General features: G+C 41.0%; 1 protein-coding gene across 2 annotated transcripts in view; it reads left to right on the top strand.

Moving 5' to 3' along the window:
* Positions 1-451: 451 nt before the first annotated feature.
* The window catches only part of rapgef4a (Rap guanine nucleotide exchange factor 4a), a 56,546-nt gene continuing 41,657 nt past the window's right edge, over positions 452-15,340 (top strand). Inside the window, exons 1-4 of one of the 2 annotated variants that reach the window (XM_072685838.1) lie at positions 452-800; positions 5,863-6,005; positions 6,230-6,318; positions 7,337-7,483. In XM_072685838.1, coding sequence (XP_072541939.1) covers positions 718-800; positions 5,863-6,005; positions 6,230-6,318; positions 7,337-7,483 — 462 coding nt within the window. In that variant the 5' untranslated portion in view covers positions 452-717. The remainder of the gene's footprint in view (positions 801-5,862; positions 6,006-6,229; positions 6,319-7,336; positions 7,484-15,340) is intronic. The other variant, XM_072685840.1, reaches the window with a different exon arrangement.

Genomic DNA, 15,340 nt, shown 5'->3' with positions numbered 1-15,340 from the left:
GGGGGGGTATTGCACATTGTATTTTCATTTATTCAATATTTCTATTACTATATTACTATATTCAATATTTTATTAGCACTTCTGTTGTATTTAAACGTTTATTTTTCCAAGTATTTATTAATTTATTTGGACTTTTTGGCTGGTATTATTTTCTTCATTGATTGTGTAAAGCTACCTTGAGTCTAAGCAATTACATCTTACAATAACATCTTCTTAATATTATTATTATATTATATTATAATAATAATAAACACAAACTCATTAACATGTAGTTGAGTAAATCTAAGTTACCAGGGCATGTGTCCAGTGCAGTTGGTGGTCCAGTAAAGTATTCCTCTGTACCATACTGCTCTATCTGATAGACTGCAGTAGGCAGCTACTGGTCCATCCCTCCCACGCACTGTGCAGCGAGGCTGCCACTGAAGTCCCAGCAGTGTTGCAGACAGTGCCGCCACAGCCAGCAGCAGCTACTCCACCAGGACAGGCTTATTTGTTTTCTCTCTCTCTCTGTAATGTAGTTTTAGTTAGCTTCTGCTGATTGAACACAGCCACACACACACACACAAAAGTTCATCAGTGCAGTTAGGTTAATACAGCAGTGACGCCCTTCAGTACTTGTAGCGTTAGCGTCTACTTATTGGTGTGAGCTCTGGGGATGCCTCAAAGGAAAGTCACCCATTAACAAGTCCGGACGATGCGAACTGCCTCCCCGAGTCCATGATCTCGTCAAAGATGGTGGCAGCTCATACTTCTGCCCATTCCTCCGCGTCTGCTGAATGGATAGTCTGTCTCGATAAGCGGTAAGCTTAAGTTCTGCTCGTTTTTATGAGACGATTGTGTTTATTTTTTGGGTCAGGGACTGAGTTTGAGTTTGGTCCAGGGATGTGGGTCACAGCCCGCTGTGTAGGCAGCCTGTAGGCGCTAGAAACAGCTCGCCGAGGCTTAAGGAGAAAGTAGCTGCGTGTGTTAGGCATGTAAACACACAGGTCAGGTCAGTTTTAGATGGAGTTAACCATCTAATGTCCACGATGCTGAAGTTGGCGTTTTCGGCTGCACCCCCCCCACCCCCCTCGATGAGAAATGAGCTAAATTCTGTCGCCTGTCCAGAAACCTGAAGGTAAAGAAAATTCGAGGAAGATCTACTTCAGCCTCGTGGTCTCGTGCCTCCCTGCCCACCTCTGAGCCCCAGAAATTGCACAGCCTCGCAGGCGTTCACGTTATCTGCTGCACAGCCTTGACATCTTCACGTTTATGATGGTCACAGGTGTGATTTAGAGTCTGAGGAGAATTACAGTCTGTATATAGGTGTGTGTGTGTGTGTGTGCGTGTGTGTAAGTTCCGATGTGAGGAGAGAGCAGCACCACCGCAGTGGCTTTGTTACTGCAGACTCATTGTGAAGCACGCTGGCACACACCTCAACACCGCTCAGCCAGGTTTGGGGAATCAGGCTGCTGAACTGCCCCCCTCTATTTCCCCCCATCAGGACGATCGCTTCAGTGAGTCTTCAGTCCTGTCATTAACCTGAGCTGCGTCTGTTATAATAACTTCATCCCCAGGCGTTGCACGCACGCACACACACACACACACACACACCGTCATGTGATCCAGATACACCACCTGCAGGTGAATCCAGGGTTACACACAGCCCTTTTTTTATTACGCGATCATCGACTCCAGTCTCTTTCCTAATGTGTTTATGGCACGCGCTGATCTCACCGTGCCACTAAATGGGCTGCGAGCCGGGCTTATCCAGGATTAATGGCTCCATCATCTCTGGGCAAATCAATATACACACAGTTTTACAACCGTCCTCACTCGGAGATGGACGTGGATGATTAGCCAGAGCTGCTCTCCAAATGCCATGTAATTGGCCACAATGCTGAGGATTTTGCTATAGGATGAAACCTTTGGGGTACATCTTCTGCACACTTTGAATGATGCTTGGTCAGTGTGTGTCTGCTGGTGTGTTTTTGAATGTTAAATATATATTTATGACAATATGATCTTGTACTGTGTCAGTATTGTGTAATTATGCAAGTTTTCTTGTTCTCTGTTAAAGGATCTTTAGTGATACTAGCCCTGCTTTTTGGGATGTGATATATCTGCAGTGATTTACAAAATTCAGAATTCGAGTGTCTGAAAATGTGCCTCACTTAGGGTAAGATGCTTCCATTTTCAGTATGTATAGCAAAAACAAACAAACAAACAAACAAACACCCCCCCTCTTAGCCAAATTTAATACTTTATCTTTTCAGATCATGCGCTTGTGGTGGTCGGATCATGCTGAGATTGATCTTGTCTGCATGAAAAGCTGAAGTTAACACAGTACCCACAGAAGCTTGCATCTCATTAATGCGTCATTCAAACATTTACATTTACATTTACATTTATGGCATTTAGCAGACGCTCTTATCCAGAGCGACTTACAAGGTTACTCGTATTACAGAGGTGGGCCAATGTAGTGTTAGGAGTCTTGCCCAAGGACTCTTATTGGTGTAGCGCAGCATAGTCACCCAGACCGGGAATCGAACCCTGGTCTCCCACATGGTGTTGTTGTAACACAATGGTAGGTGGTGGTGTTATCTGTTGCGCCACACCAACCACGTCACGTCAAACCTTTTATCTCCACTTTTATCTTCTATTAGTCCATTCATCATGATCCTTTGACACAATGTAAAGAACAACTACCAGAGTCACATTATGTCCAAAAGTGAAAAACAGCAGCAGAGGCTTTTGCTGGAGCAGGAACGTATGCGAGAGATGTGTTTGTCTGTCTTTGCTGGGCTGTGTGAACAGCAGAAACATGGACGTGGAAATGAAACCCTCCAGCACTGAACTCTGCAGCTCCACATTTAACTGCCATAAATAAAGTGCATTCATCAGCCATTTGAGGTATGTGGAGTGGTTGATTTAGTAGAGTATATAATGGGTGGTCTGACTGGGGTTGGTAATGTGTGCTGATCTGGCAGAAATGCAGTCACACACAAACAGACTATGGTGCCATTTGTCACTGCTCTGGTAAAGCTAATATCATAGAATGGACTAGCTGGTTTCATTACAGAGAGTAAAATTGGTGCTGTTTAATTAGTTAATAATTAATAAGTGCAGCAGATATTGAATATTACTGGACTCAATATGAGAGATTATTTGATTAACAGGTTTTAGGAATCCGCCATTAACAATGCATTCAAGGTAAAAGTAAAATAAAGATTATGTATTGTACAATTGTCTTTCAAAAATTGTGATATATCCCTACAACCTACCAAGCTATTTGTCCATCCATCCATCCATGTATATCTACATTGATAGATAGATGGAGTCATGTTTTGGCCGTATCTGGAGTTATGTGCTGGGATGCAGTGTGTGAGTCTAGATCATGGTTTGTAGGTTTTTGCTTGTGATTCTTATATTGTGGTAAACTTAATTAGTTGATAGTTAATTCGTTAGTAAGCAAACACTTGTTAATTACACAGGCCTTTAGCTTGCATCTCTGTGGAAAAGCATTCCCTGTAGAACGAGACACTCTGTGGCTGAATGCATTCAGATCCTCTCAGTAATTTTCCAGCATCTAGTGTAAAGCCTGGCTGTCTTCCCTGGCAATGCTCTGTCACGTTTTCTGAAGCCAGTTTCTGCTTGTTTTCATGACTTTTTGTTCTCAGTTTTGTCTTCACTAAATGAAATCTTTGCAGATTTTTGCAGCTAAGATGCCTCGCTTCCCTTCACTTCATTCTAATACGGCTGTCAGCAGAAACACCACCATTAAAAAAGACCAATGAGTCAGTCCCACTGACAGCCATACCTGCCCATGTTTCACACATGAGGTGTTTTGCTTTGGATGGTGAGCGGCCCTTTTTCTCTCCACATGTTTCTCTTTGCATTGCTGAGGTAATCTTCATCCCACGTGTCTATAAGACTTCGTCCCAGAACACAAAGAAAGCCTAAGCTTTGTTTTTCTGCAGCACTATAATCCTGAACCTTAAGGCTGATCCCATGGCAGTGTTCAGGGACAGTAAGTGTAGAATTCCCACAGCATGTTCTATAAGAAGCTGTTCTTGGATCAGGGTTAAAATACAGTGTGCATGGTGACAACGTGGCATGGTGTACCAGATGTGTTTGCATAGTAAATGGGCCTTTAGTTCTTCCTTAACAAACACACTCGCATACGCACAAACACACAGATGAAAGGGTGACCATTTGCAGTTTGCTCAGGTGTGACTCACCTGTAAGTCCCACTTTAAATACACAAGGTTTCCATTTAACAAGACCCCTGACATTTGCTCTGCACTGGCTGTTCAAACTGTGATATGCTTCTTGTGTAGCTGTAACAGTGTGTTTCCATAAATTATTGAGTCTCGATCACTCATGAGCTGCCCTCTGATTGGTTAAAAAAGATTATACTATGGTATCATGTCTCTAAATGAGTTTCTTTTTAATATACTTCTGATGTTCTGGGTTTATCTATGTAAACATAAAATATGTGCTAGTTTTCTTATAACTGAAATATGGTGTGAAAAAAGGACACTGGAATACCTACTATAGATTTTTTACTTTTTTACGTGCATCACAGTTTTTGTTTAGTCATTTTTAAAAAATGAGAAATTAAAGGATCATATCCTAAATTTTTCTTGAATGTTATTTTTTTTCAACTTTTAACATTTTTTAATGCAGTACCACAAACATGGTTCATTTTAGATTACCATCTCAAGCTCTCTTCATCCCTTAGAAATAAACAGGCTGTTTTGGTGTGCCTCTAAAACTGATCTCTGTTCTGACTGGCTGCCCTGTACTGTAAACATTCCTTCTTACTTCAGCTTGAGCGGGCATCCCAAACTGCTTTAGCCACATTTGTATAGGTTGAATATTACAAAGAAAATGCAAACAGGTTATTTTTACAGCTTTTACAGCAAGGTCTACAATCTACAAAGTGTCTTGAGTGTACTATCCAAATAATGAAAGCCTCACTGTTTTAACATACAACACACAAAACACACACATTTACATCTCAGAAATTGAATGAATTTCCATGATATGGAACATTAAAAAAATCAAGTCAGGAAATGAGCAAAATAAAAAGGACACTGTGCTTCTACCGCAGTGAGGATGGTACTTTAAAATTATACATATTATATGTCAAATAAGGACTTTCATCTACTTGTATTTAATCCCACTCACATCACGCTAGAATTCACGTGTTAAATGAGCAACAGCGCCTCTCCGCTTTGCAATAGCCTACTGCACTCAGCCTATGGCAGAATTCTTGTGAAAATACATTCTGAGCTGATGGCAGATTCATTTCCACAGCCTTCCACCTCATTCAGCCAATCAGGGCAGGGCTACAGCACACTTAAGTAGAACAGGAAACTGTTTTAAACATGGGTGTGGAGATGTTTAAGCATTGTCAAAGGTGTTTGACTGTTTGACTGTGCCACTTTTTTGTTAGAAATTGAATATTTGACATATTTTTCATGGCTGCTGTGTAAAGCAGTTCTCAGACAGTCTGTCTAAACAGTGTCAGCAGAATATCTCACAATCCATGTGTCCAGAGACCTAAACATCTTTGTGCCAAGCTTTGAAGTCGACTTTTAATTCCCAGTTGTGTGGAATCGGAGAATTGACCCTTTTGAAATAGACTCTCAGTCTCTAACTCGGTCCTCAAGGACTTAATTAGACCACTGCCTTGACTTTAGTCAGCCCTCCTCCTTCTCTTTAAGCTATAAATGTGTTTCTTTTTGACACATGGTGTAGAATGCTGTAATGCTGTAACCGTGACACTTGTGGTATTGTGATTTAGCAGTAAATCAGTGAGATATACAGCTATTATATATGAATTGTGTGAGTGTGTGTGTGTGTGTGTGTGTTTAGGCCATCAGAGCGCTCAGGAGAAGATGTGGACATTATCATGGCCCGACTGAAGAGCGTGAAAGCATTTGAGAAGTTCCACCCCACCCTGCTGCAGCAAATCTGTCTATGTGGTTTCTACGAGTGTTTGGAGAAAGGCATTACATGTAGGTCACACATACACACACACACACACACAGAATGTGACCAGACATATACAGAGACTCATGCATACACACAAACACATATAAACAAAATGCTACTTTCAACAAGACTCCATAATTGTCAGTTTCTATATGTAGAGAATGTGATGTCAGAATTGTGTTGGAGGTGTAGTCTTCTCACACTCTCACATTTATTTGTTTATTTTTCGGTGTGGTCTTTTATGTAGTGTACAGACAGGGGGATATCGGCACCAGCTGGTACGCTGTCCTGTCTGGCTCACTGGATGTTAAAGTCTCTGAAACCGCAAACCATCAGGTAATGTTGAACATCTCATCTGCCATATGTGGTGTTCACCCTCTTTTGTGATTATAAACAGTTTTATCTGACAAACAGCACTCTCTGAACTCCACAGTTGTAATTTTGAATGTTCAAGTGGTTAAAATGATATTAGATATTAATATAGGATATTGTTACACATGTTAGTTTTACCATTAGTTTCACCCCATGGCCCTATTTCGATTATGGGCACCATAATGTTTGGGACAAATGTAGAGAATCATTTTGAATCAGAATCATTTTTATCCACATGTAATAACAAATGTTGAGTTCTCATGATTCTGGCTGTAAATTCAACAGCTAGTTACTGTTACACAAAAACTTGTATCTCCATTTTTCACAGTTTGACATAATTCAAATCTGGCTGTTGTTTTTACATTGTGTCAGCATTTCATGATGAATGGACCAATAGAAATGACTAAATATTTTATGTGGAATAAAATATTTTTTTACTTTTTACTTTTTTTTACTTTTAACTTCGATTGAAAGGTTTCCTTTTCCCGTAAACTTTCCATTTTGTGAATACAGGGATTTTGTGTGACAGCAACAAAAAGATATTTCACAATGTTGTGGTTCAATTATAAATGTGTTCAATTTATGAATAATTAATACCTTCATCTTTTGATCAAATGTGCTCATACTTTACCAACAAGCATTAGCCATTAAGCTTATAAAGCCTATTTTAGGCTTGTTTTGCTTTAGAAGCCCTACAAAGCCTGTAGTGATTTCTCCAATTATTCATACTTGAGATCCTTAACCTTGGGGCTGGAATAGCACTCTTCCCAGCCCTCCATCACCCCACCCCCTCTCTCTCAGTACTGAGGAACACATTACCTCTTTAACCTTAATGTATAAGAGTATAGAGAAACAGAGATGTGAGATATCTGGGCTTGGGCCCAACAACGTAATGTAGGTTCTTGCTTCCAGTTACTTCCAGTACTACTTTTGTCTCCACGCTTCTCGTCTTTAATGAGTGTTTCCCCTCTGTCCTCTTAAGGATGCGGTCACTATTTGCACATTGGGCATTGGTACAGCCTTCGGGGAGTCCATTTTGGACAACACACCTCGCCACGCCACCATTGTAACACGAGAGTTCAGTGAGCTGCTGCGCATCGAGCAAAGGGAGTTTAGGACCCTGTGGGAGGTAGGAGAAAGCTCACTGCTGAGTTGTACTGCTGTGAATGTGACAGTATACTAGTTGCAGTGTTTTATTCATGCTGCTCATGCTCTTGTGAAAGACAGGTCTGTACTGGGGTAGTCATAGTTACTAGTAGGTTTTTTAAATGTTGTGCTGTGTCTGTTTTGTCCAGCAGGGGGAAGTAGATGTTCTGTAAAAGAAATGCTCATTGCTGCAGATATGCTACCCATGCAGTAGTGAATGGCAGTTTTACAGGATAGCACACTGTGTATCAGAATAAATTAATGCTGTGTCCTTCATATACATGGAATATCAGACATGCATTCCCTGTACTTTTTAATATTGAAGCAACTAAAATGTATAGTCCATCTCACATCCATTTGATCTATTTTGCCCAGGTACTGCTTCTCTTCTTGAACCAAACATGCAAACAGTTTTTCTTTACATAGTGACAACATTTTCTGATGATAAATTCACCAATAGAAATTAATTTTGGAATTAATTGGAATAAACTCTTTTTACATTGACTTCCATTGAAAGTTAAAACCCAATCATCTCTTAAAATCTTTGACTAGACTGGACTGTGGAGGTTGATAGGAGGGCAGTAATTCACTGTATGTCCAAAAGTGTGAGGACACCCCTTATAATGTATGCATTCAGCTACTTTTTGTTGCATTTATTGCTGACACAAATGTCCAAATACACACACACACACACACACACTCTGTTTAGACCCTGTAGAGAAGTAATGGCAATAGAATAGGACTCTGTGGAGCAGATAAACATGGACCTGTTGGCCCCATGCCTAATGCCAGGCGTGGGATAGTGGGGTATGAACACCCCCCCAGCATTGAGCTGTAGAGCAGTGGAACTGTGTTCTCTGGAATGATGGTGTTCCATCCAATACTGTTTGGATAAGTTGGGGAGGCATTGATCATCCAACATCCTGACCTGAATGCAATCAAATCCTCACATCAATTCTTAAAAATCTAGTAGAAAGTCTTCCCTGGACAGCAGAGACAGAAGAATCTTTTTTAAAAGCCTTGATTTCAGAAAAAAACTATGAATGAGCCGGTGTCCCAATACGTTTGTCCATATAGTGTATGACTGAGATTTGAGAGTAATACAGAAGGGATGGATGGCTGGATAGATGGCTGGCCAGACAGACAGATCAATAGATTTGTAGGTAGATAGGAAGAGAGGCAGAGAGAGAGAGAGAGAGAGAGAGAGAGAGAGAGGGAGAGGCAGAAAGATTGAGAGAGCGAGAGTCTGTCCCTCTGCTTCCTTTAGGACAGGAAGACTGTCTCTAAGGAGATTCTGTCCCTCAGGCGCAGACTGCAGTTAGTTCTGGATCTGTGTAAAGGTGTGTGGACAACTGAGGATTGAGAATACAAGGAGTAAGAGGAGCACTCGTGGACAGGTCTGTGTGAGCTGAAAGTCACCTTTTCAAGGTGTTTGTAGGTGTTTGCTGAGTTGTGTTGGTGGGATGGTGAAATACTGAGTGAGTAAGGCGGTGAGTGACAACACTTCTCTGTTGAGTGTTAGAGAAATTGGGAGTTTCCTCCATTATCATGAATGGGATGCTGCTGTTTAGAGCTGCTATTAGCTGTTCATTGAACTGTCAGAATTCATTGCTCAAACTGTCATTTTGCAGAAAGTAATAGATATCAGAATCTCTTGTCCCTAAATGTGAATCAGATATACATGTATGTGACGTTACTAGCTGTAATTAATTGTGTCATGTGTAGTCGTGCTTGTTTGACATGAGAGAGGAGCAGAGTGACATCATTCAGCTGTGTGTTTGCACTGCTCTGCTAATGGAGCTTCACTTTTTCTGTTCCATTAGCCACGTACACCGGATCAGACTCTACCTAATAGCACTAAATAGCATTTAACCAAGTAAGCTCTCTCCCTGCCTCTTTCTCTCTTCCATTTCTATCTCTCAAAGAAGTGTGTGATCCACAGGTTGGTTGTTGATGTGAATGTATATTTTCTCTGAAAAAAAAGAGCTGAAACTGTTGTGTTCTCAGTGATTACTGGATTATTGGATTGTTGGATTGTTACCAAATCAATGGATCACCGGATTTAATTATTAGTTCCACAGAACTTCAAATTCAAAGGCTAAATTAGCAGAATTATATTTTAATAATAAATAACCCACATTACTTAAAGACTTGACCATCTCCTGGTACTATCTGGGGGTATTCAAGGTTCTGCATAGAGGAAATGAGTTTCTGCACTATTCTTTATTCACTGAAAACACTAAAACTAAACATTTCTTCATGGTTTTATTTATTCTATGTTTCATTGCTCGTTTCCACATTATTTATAGTTTTCCTGGACTGTAATCGCACGTAGTTGCACGTGGGTGTGAGGAAGTGTGTGTGTCTGGCTGTGTTGGGTTATTGCAGGAGCGTGGCAGGGAGTTCTGACTAGTAGGAAGTGATGGAGACAGTGTGTTTATAGTATGTGTGAGTAGAGACTGTAAGCCCGGGCCGTGCTGTAGCCAGGCCCATGCTGTACCTCCCACACAAGCTTGTATACACACACATCACCTTTGGTAAAGTAACTCAAACACTCTTGCAACAACAGGGCCTTGGCTATTGCTTATCTCCGCTTTCAAGGATAACCCAGTAAAGACACTGTCTTTCAGGAGAGCATAGGCATGACAGAAATCAGTTTAGATGTGCACAGAATGCTGGGCTGTTTCTTTACAGTGATCAGGCTGGGTTCCTCTGAGCTCCTCCAGCCCACACACCCTCCTAAGCTTCATCTGACTTCACATTCGGTGAAATGCAGCCATCCAAAGGAAAGCATTTCATCATCTTTAAGACACTTTTTGTGTGCAGATACCATCACAGATATTATGAATTTTGAAAGAAAAGGTGTTCTCTTGAAATTTAAGCCAAAAAAAAGACTATATGTCCAAATGTTTGTGGACACCCTGTCTAATGAAGGCATTCGGCTACTTCAGGTTGCACCCATTGCTGACACCGAAGTACAAATGCACACACACACACACACACAGACAGCTTGTACAGGCTCTGTAGAAAATTTTCAGTTTTAACTGGAGCAGTTATTGAAACCATGTCTAATGCCAGGCTTGGTCTAGTGGGGTATAAACATCTAGCATTGAGCTGTGGAGCAGTGGAACTGTGTTCTCTGGAATGATGGTTCTTCATGAAGTATTTGTGGGATGATTTGGAGAGTATGGGATGAGGTGGAGTGGTAATCATACACCATTACATTACAATCCTTACAGCAGTGCTCCAAAGTCTAGTAGAAAGCCTTCCCCGGACAGTAGATATGGCACCAACAAATAGTCTTTTTACAGTAGACACAGTGATTACATTTATGTCACTTTAGGTCACCATAAGACACAAGTGGAAGGCAAAATCCACAGATTACTAGGGTTAGTTTTAGGAAGGAATCTCAGTGGCTATAGTGCTGGTTTTGGACAAGTTCTGTTTACACTGGTCACTAAAATGCTTCTCAAGTGTGATCAGATGAGATCTGATTTTACTTTCCTGCATTAAAGCACATCAACTTTCTGTTTTATATCCTGTAACTGGCTGGTCCGGGAGATTGTCAGCAGTTTAGAGTGTGGAGGTCCTACAATGCGAAAAAAAAAAGGGAAAAAAGTGAAAAAAAGGATATATTTGTATATTTGTATATTCTGTATCAGCTCTATCAGAAAATGTGAAGGAATATTTCAACCAAGGTAGTTGCAAAAATATGCTACACTCCATTTAGTTAAATAAGACTGATTACACTCTTTGTAATGAACCATGCAGTTATAAGCTCTATAAGCACTGGCCATATTCACAATACACACATAAAGGCATATCGTGTACCACAATAACGAAATTTATCACGATAAAATATTGTCATATTGACCAGCTCTAGCTTGAGTGTTACAAAAGGTTACAAAACACTTTCTTATTACCTCAATTGGCTTTCTCCTTTACCTATCCTGCCTATATTTCTGCTGGGAGCATTTTCTTATACAATGCTTTTAGCCTATAGAGCCTATAGCACACTTTGACAAGATAGCACAACTCGTTAGAACGAGTTCCGAAGGTTCTAATCCTACATGTGAGACCGTACCAACCAGGGACCAGCCACGGCAAATCCCACTGGTGGGGCTGCATCTGCGAAAGTGTTAAATGTGCTGAGATGCGTTTGTGCCCAGCTCCAAATGTGGTTTGCATCCAATTGTACTCTGATCACAATGAGTGCGTTTACATCTGAAATCTAAAAGCGATCTGATGACCAAGAGTTTATGTTAATGCCAGGCCTCTATTTGTTATAGTTGTTTTTTGTTTTTTTTGTATAACTGGTGTATAATAACTAATTTCTAAGGCCTATTCTGTGGCATTGAAAGGACATTAGTGAATGTAGTACATTTCCTTCTGTATTACAGTCAGATAGGGTTGCTTGCACTCATTTAATCAAAGAAAATTGAGGAAATCACATCTGTGCGTGAAAGGCAATATTAGCAATGTTACATTAACAGCTTTGAGCTTCCTTTCAAGAGAGGAAATTGGGCCTCTAAGGACTGAACCTTTGTGACTTCTTTTTCTCTCTCTCCCTCTCAACAGTAACGAGTGTTGAGAACAATTCAGAGCAGCTCTGTTCAATGAACACTTTTAATTCCACTTGAAAGCAACTTCTGTGTGTGTGTGTGTGTGTGTGTGTGTGTGTGTGTGTGTGTGTGAGAGAGAGAGAGAGAGAGAGAGAGAGGGAGAGAGAGAGAGATAGAGACCACCCAGTCCTAATATAAATGGATTCCGCACCATATCCCTAAACACGGTTCCAGAGAGAGACTTTTTATTCACCAGTCTCTTCTTATTCGTCTCAGGTTTGTTAGACATTCTAGTGCTCATAGTAATTGAGTTGTTTAGTGTGGAGCTGAACTGCTGTTACCTGTTTCTTACATCATGTGGAGAGCTCTGTGTTTCACTCTGTGCTTCACTCTTCAGCCGGTACATTTATTAATATCATATATTAAGTCTTTTTACAGGTGTGCATACACACATACATCTGGGGAGGTGCGTGTCTGCATGTGTGCTAAAAATGAGTCATGCTTATTAGCTTGTGCTTTGTAAAGCAGTGGAAGGGTACTTGTATACGCACACACACATTAATTCATATACATGGAAGCCCACAGTGATTCATACATGTGCTCTTTTCCACACCTGTGCGCACACTCCACACACTTATGTAAGTCTGAATGTAATTCTGCTGTAACCTTCAGGCAATGTACACTGATCAGCCATACCATTAAAACCAGTGATGTAAAGTCAATAACATTTGATTATCTTGTTACAGTGGCACATGTCAAGTGGTGGGATATACATATTAGGCAGCAAGCAAACAGACAGTTCTTGCAGGAAGCAGGAAATGGGAAGCTTAAAGATCTGAGCATCATTAAAAAGGGCAAGTGTGTGATGGATACATGACTAAGTCAAAGCACCTCCAAAACTGCCGGTCTTTTGGTGTGTTTCCGGAATGCAGTAAATACTATCTACCCAAAGTGCTTGAAGGATGGACACACTGTAAGCAGGTAATAAGGTTATGGGCACCCAAGGCTCATTGATTCTCAAGCTTAGCCCGCCCAGCTCGATCCCACGGAGAGCACAAATTGCTGAAAAAGCTCATGCTGACAGTCTTCTGTGCAGGCCGTGCTTCAAAAGGCCAGAGGTGTTTTGGCAGTCCACACAATGTTAGGTAGGTGGTTTTAATGGTATGGCTGATATACTCACATCAGTCATCAATGCACATTTATAATTGAGAATACTTTACAGATCACACACACACACACACATTCGCCCATTCAAAAACACACACACACGAACATGCAGAAGCAAAATGCTCGCCAAGAAAGGGGCTCTGTAGCAGCACCTGTTTGTGTGTGAAATAACTCATTTCTATTTCAAAGCTGGCGGCATCTGATTGGTGATTATGCTGTTGGTTTTGAAGGAGAGCTTTTCCTTTTGAAGCTGCGTGGCTCTGTCGCACATAAAGCCTTTATAGAGGCAGAGAGAGGTAATAATGGAAGCAAATGGGCCAGCAGAGCCCTGTGTCTGCAGCAGTATCCATCTCTCTCTCTCTCTCTCTCTCTCTCTCTTTCTCTCTCTCTTTCTCTCTCTCTCTCTCTCTCTCTCTCTCTCTCAGCTCTAATGCAACCAGCAGGAACAGCATGTCCACTGCAGCGGCCCATGCTAACATCTCTATTCTGTATCAGTGTACTCACTCAGGGTCTTGTGTCTCATTCAGCTTCTGCCCTTTGCTTTTCTTCATGGCTGTTTCAGCTTTAGCAGTCGAACATCCTTGGACTTATGCGATGTCCAGTCACTTATATACTGCAGGAAAACGAATGACTTCTTCAGCTATGGGCATGGTCTGTGAAGGTGGAAGTGTATCAATAGGGAAATGTTAGGCTAATCCCTATCATCACTGCTGGCTGTTAGTAATGCTTGGTAGTATTGATAAACTTCATTGTCACAACATGGTATTAATGCATCCATAATATGTCCAAATATTTGTGGACAGCCCGTTTAATGAGTGCATTCAGCTTCTTTAAGTTGCGCCCGTTGCTGACACAGATTGTCTCTGGAGCAGATAAACGTGAACCTATTTGCACCATTCCTAATTCCAGGCATGGGCTAGAGGGGTGTAAAGCCCCCACGCATTGAGCTGTGGAGCAGTGGAACTGTGTTCTCTGGAATGTTGGTTCTCCATGCAATACTTTTGGGATGAGTTGGGGATGAGGTGTGGTAGTGATTGTCCAACATCCTGACCTCACTAATGCTTTTGTTGCTGAAGAAAATCTAATCCTCACAGCAGTGTTTAAAGATCTTATAGAAAACAGACAGTAGAGACAGTTACTCCTGCAAAAGCAGAGTGCCCTTTTATTATAGTGATTTTGGAAAGAACAGTAAATGAGCAGGTGTCCCAATATTTTTGTCCATATAGAGTATGCTAGAGGTGTTTTTGATGATCGGCCCACAATCAAATTTTACCTGGCTTCATGAACAACCAGCTTTTTATGTCTGCATACACTGTTTAAGTTGCTCAGCTGGCTCCTTCATTGAGTTTGCTTCCACGTTGCTTTCATGTTGCAGACTGATAACACATGCAGGGTCACATGAATACACATGCGATACTATGTTTAAGGGGACAGTACAACAGAATAAAAAAAAATTAATGTGAAATAATCGACATGCAAAATTATGTTGATTAGAGGTTTAGATTGTCAAGATCAGTGTCAATATATCACATTATAACACGAACCTCGAGCATATTTTCTCGATCATACCACAGTTCCATTATCGTCATCGCCATTACGCAAGATAAACAGTCCCATTCCAGTCACCTCGCTGCTAAAGCCACATCATCAGAATCTCAGCATCGGCCAAACATTGGGTGATGGTATAGGTTATGTTATGTATATGTTAATCCCATTGCTACACACACTGTTACACACACTGCCAGAGCTGTTAAATATTAAGAACTTACTTTTATGAGAAGCTGAACTGTGTTTTACACTCGCCTGCCTTATATTAATTACCTGTCTCTACCCTAAATGATGCAGCAGATCATGCTCCCTCTGATTGGCTGATATAATATCGTATCTCAAACCACTAAATGTACCCTATCTACCAACCTAGCGACACTTCTGATAGGTATTGCTCTGCTTTACATCCACAGTGTCTGTGTTAAGTGTACTCAGTGTACTTAGTGTACTTGCGAATAATGGCGGTAAATCTCCAGCATTAAGCTTTTATCTGAAGTATCAGGGTGGTCATTAATAGCAAATAAATTTCATGAACTCATTATACTTCATGTAGGCAGTTTTTT

This window comes from Salminus brasiliensis, chromosome 8, assembly GCF_030463535.1.
Source record: "Salminus brasiliensis chromosome 8, fSalBra1.hap2, whole genome shotgun sequence".
In the NCBI taxonomy this organism is placed as follows: domain Eukaryota; kingdom Metazoa; phylum Chordata; class Actinopteri; order Characiformes; family Bryconidae; genus Salminus; species Salminus brasiliensis.
The sequence above is the reverse complement of the archived record's forward strand: the minus strand, read 5'-3'. Positions and strand labels throughout refer to the sequence as shown.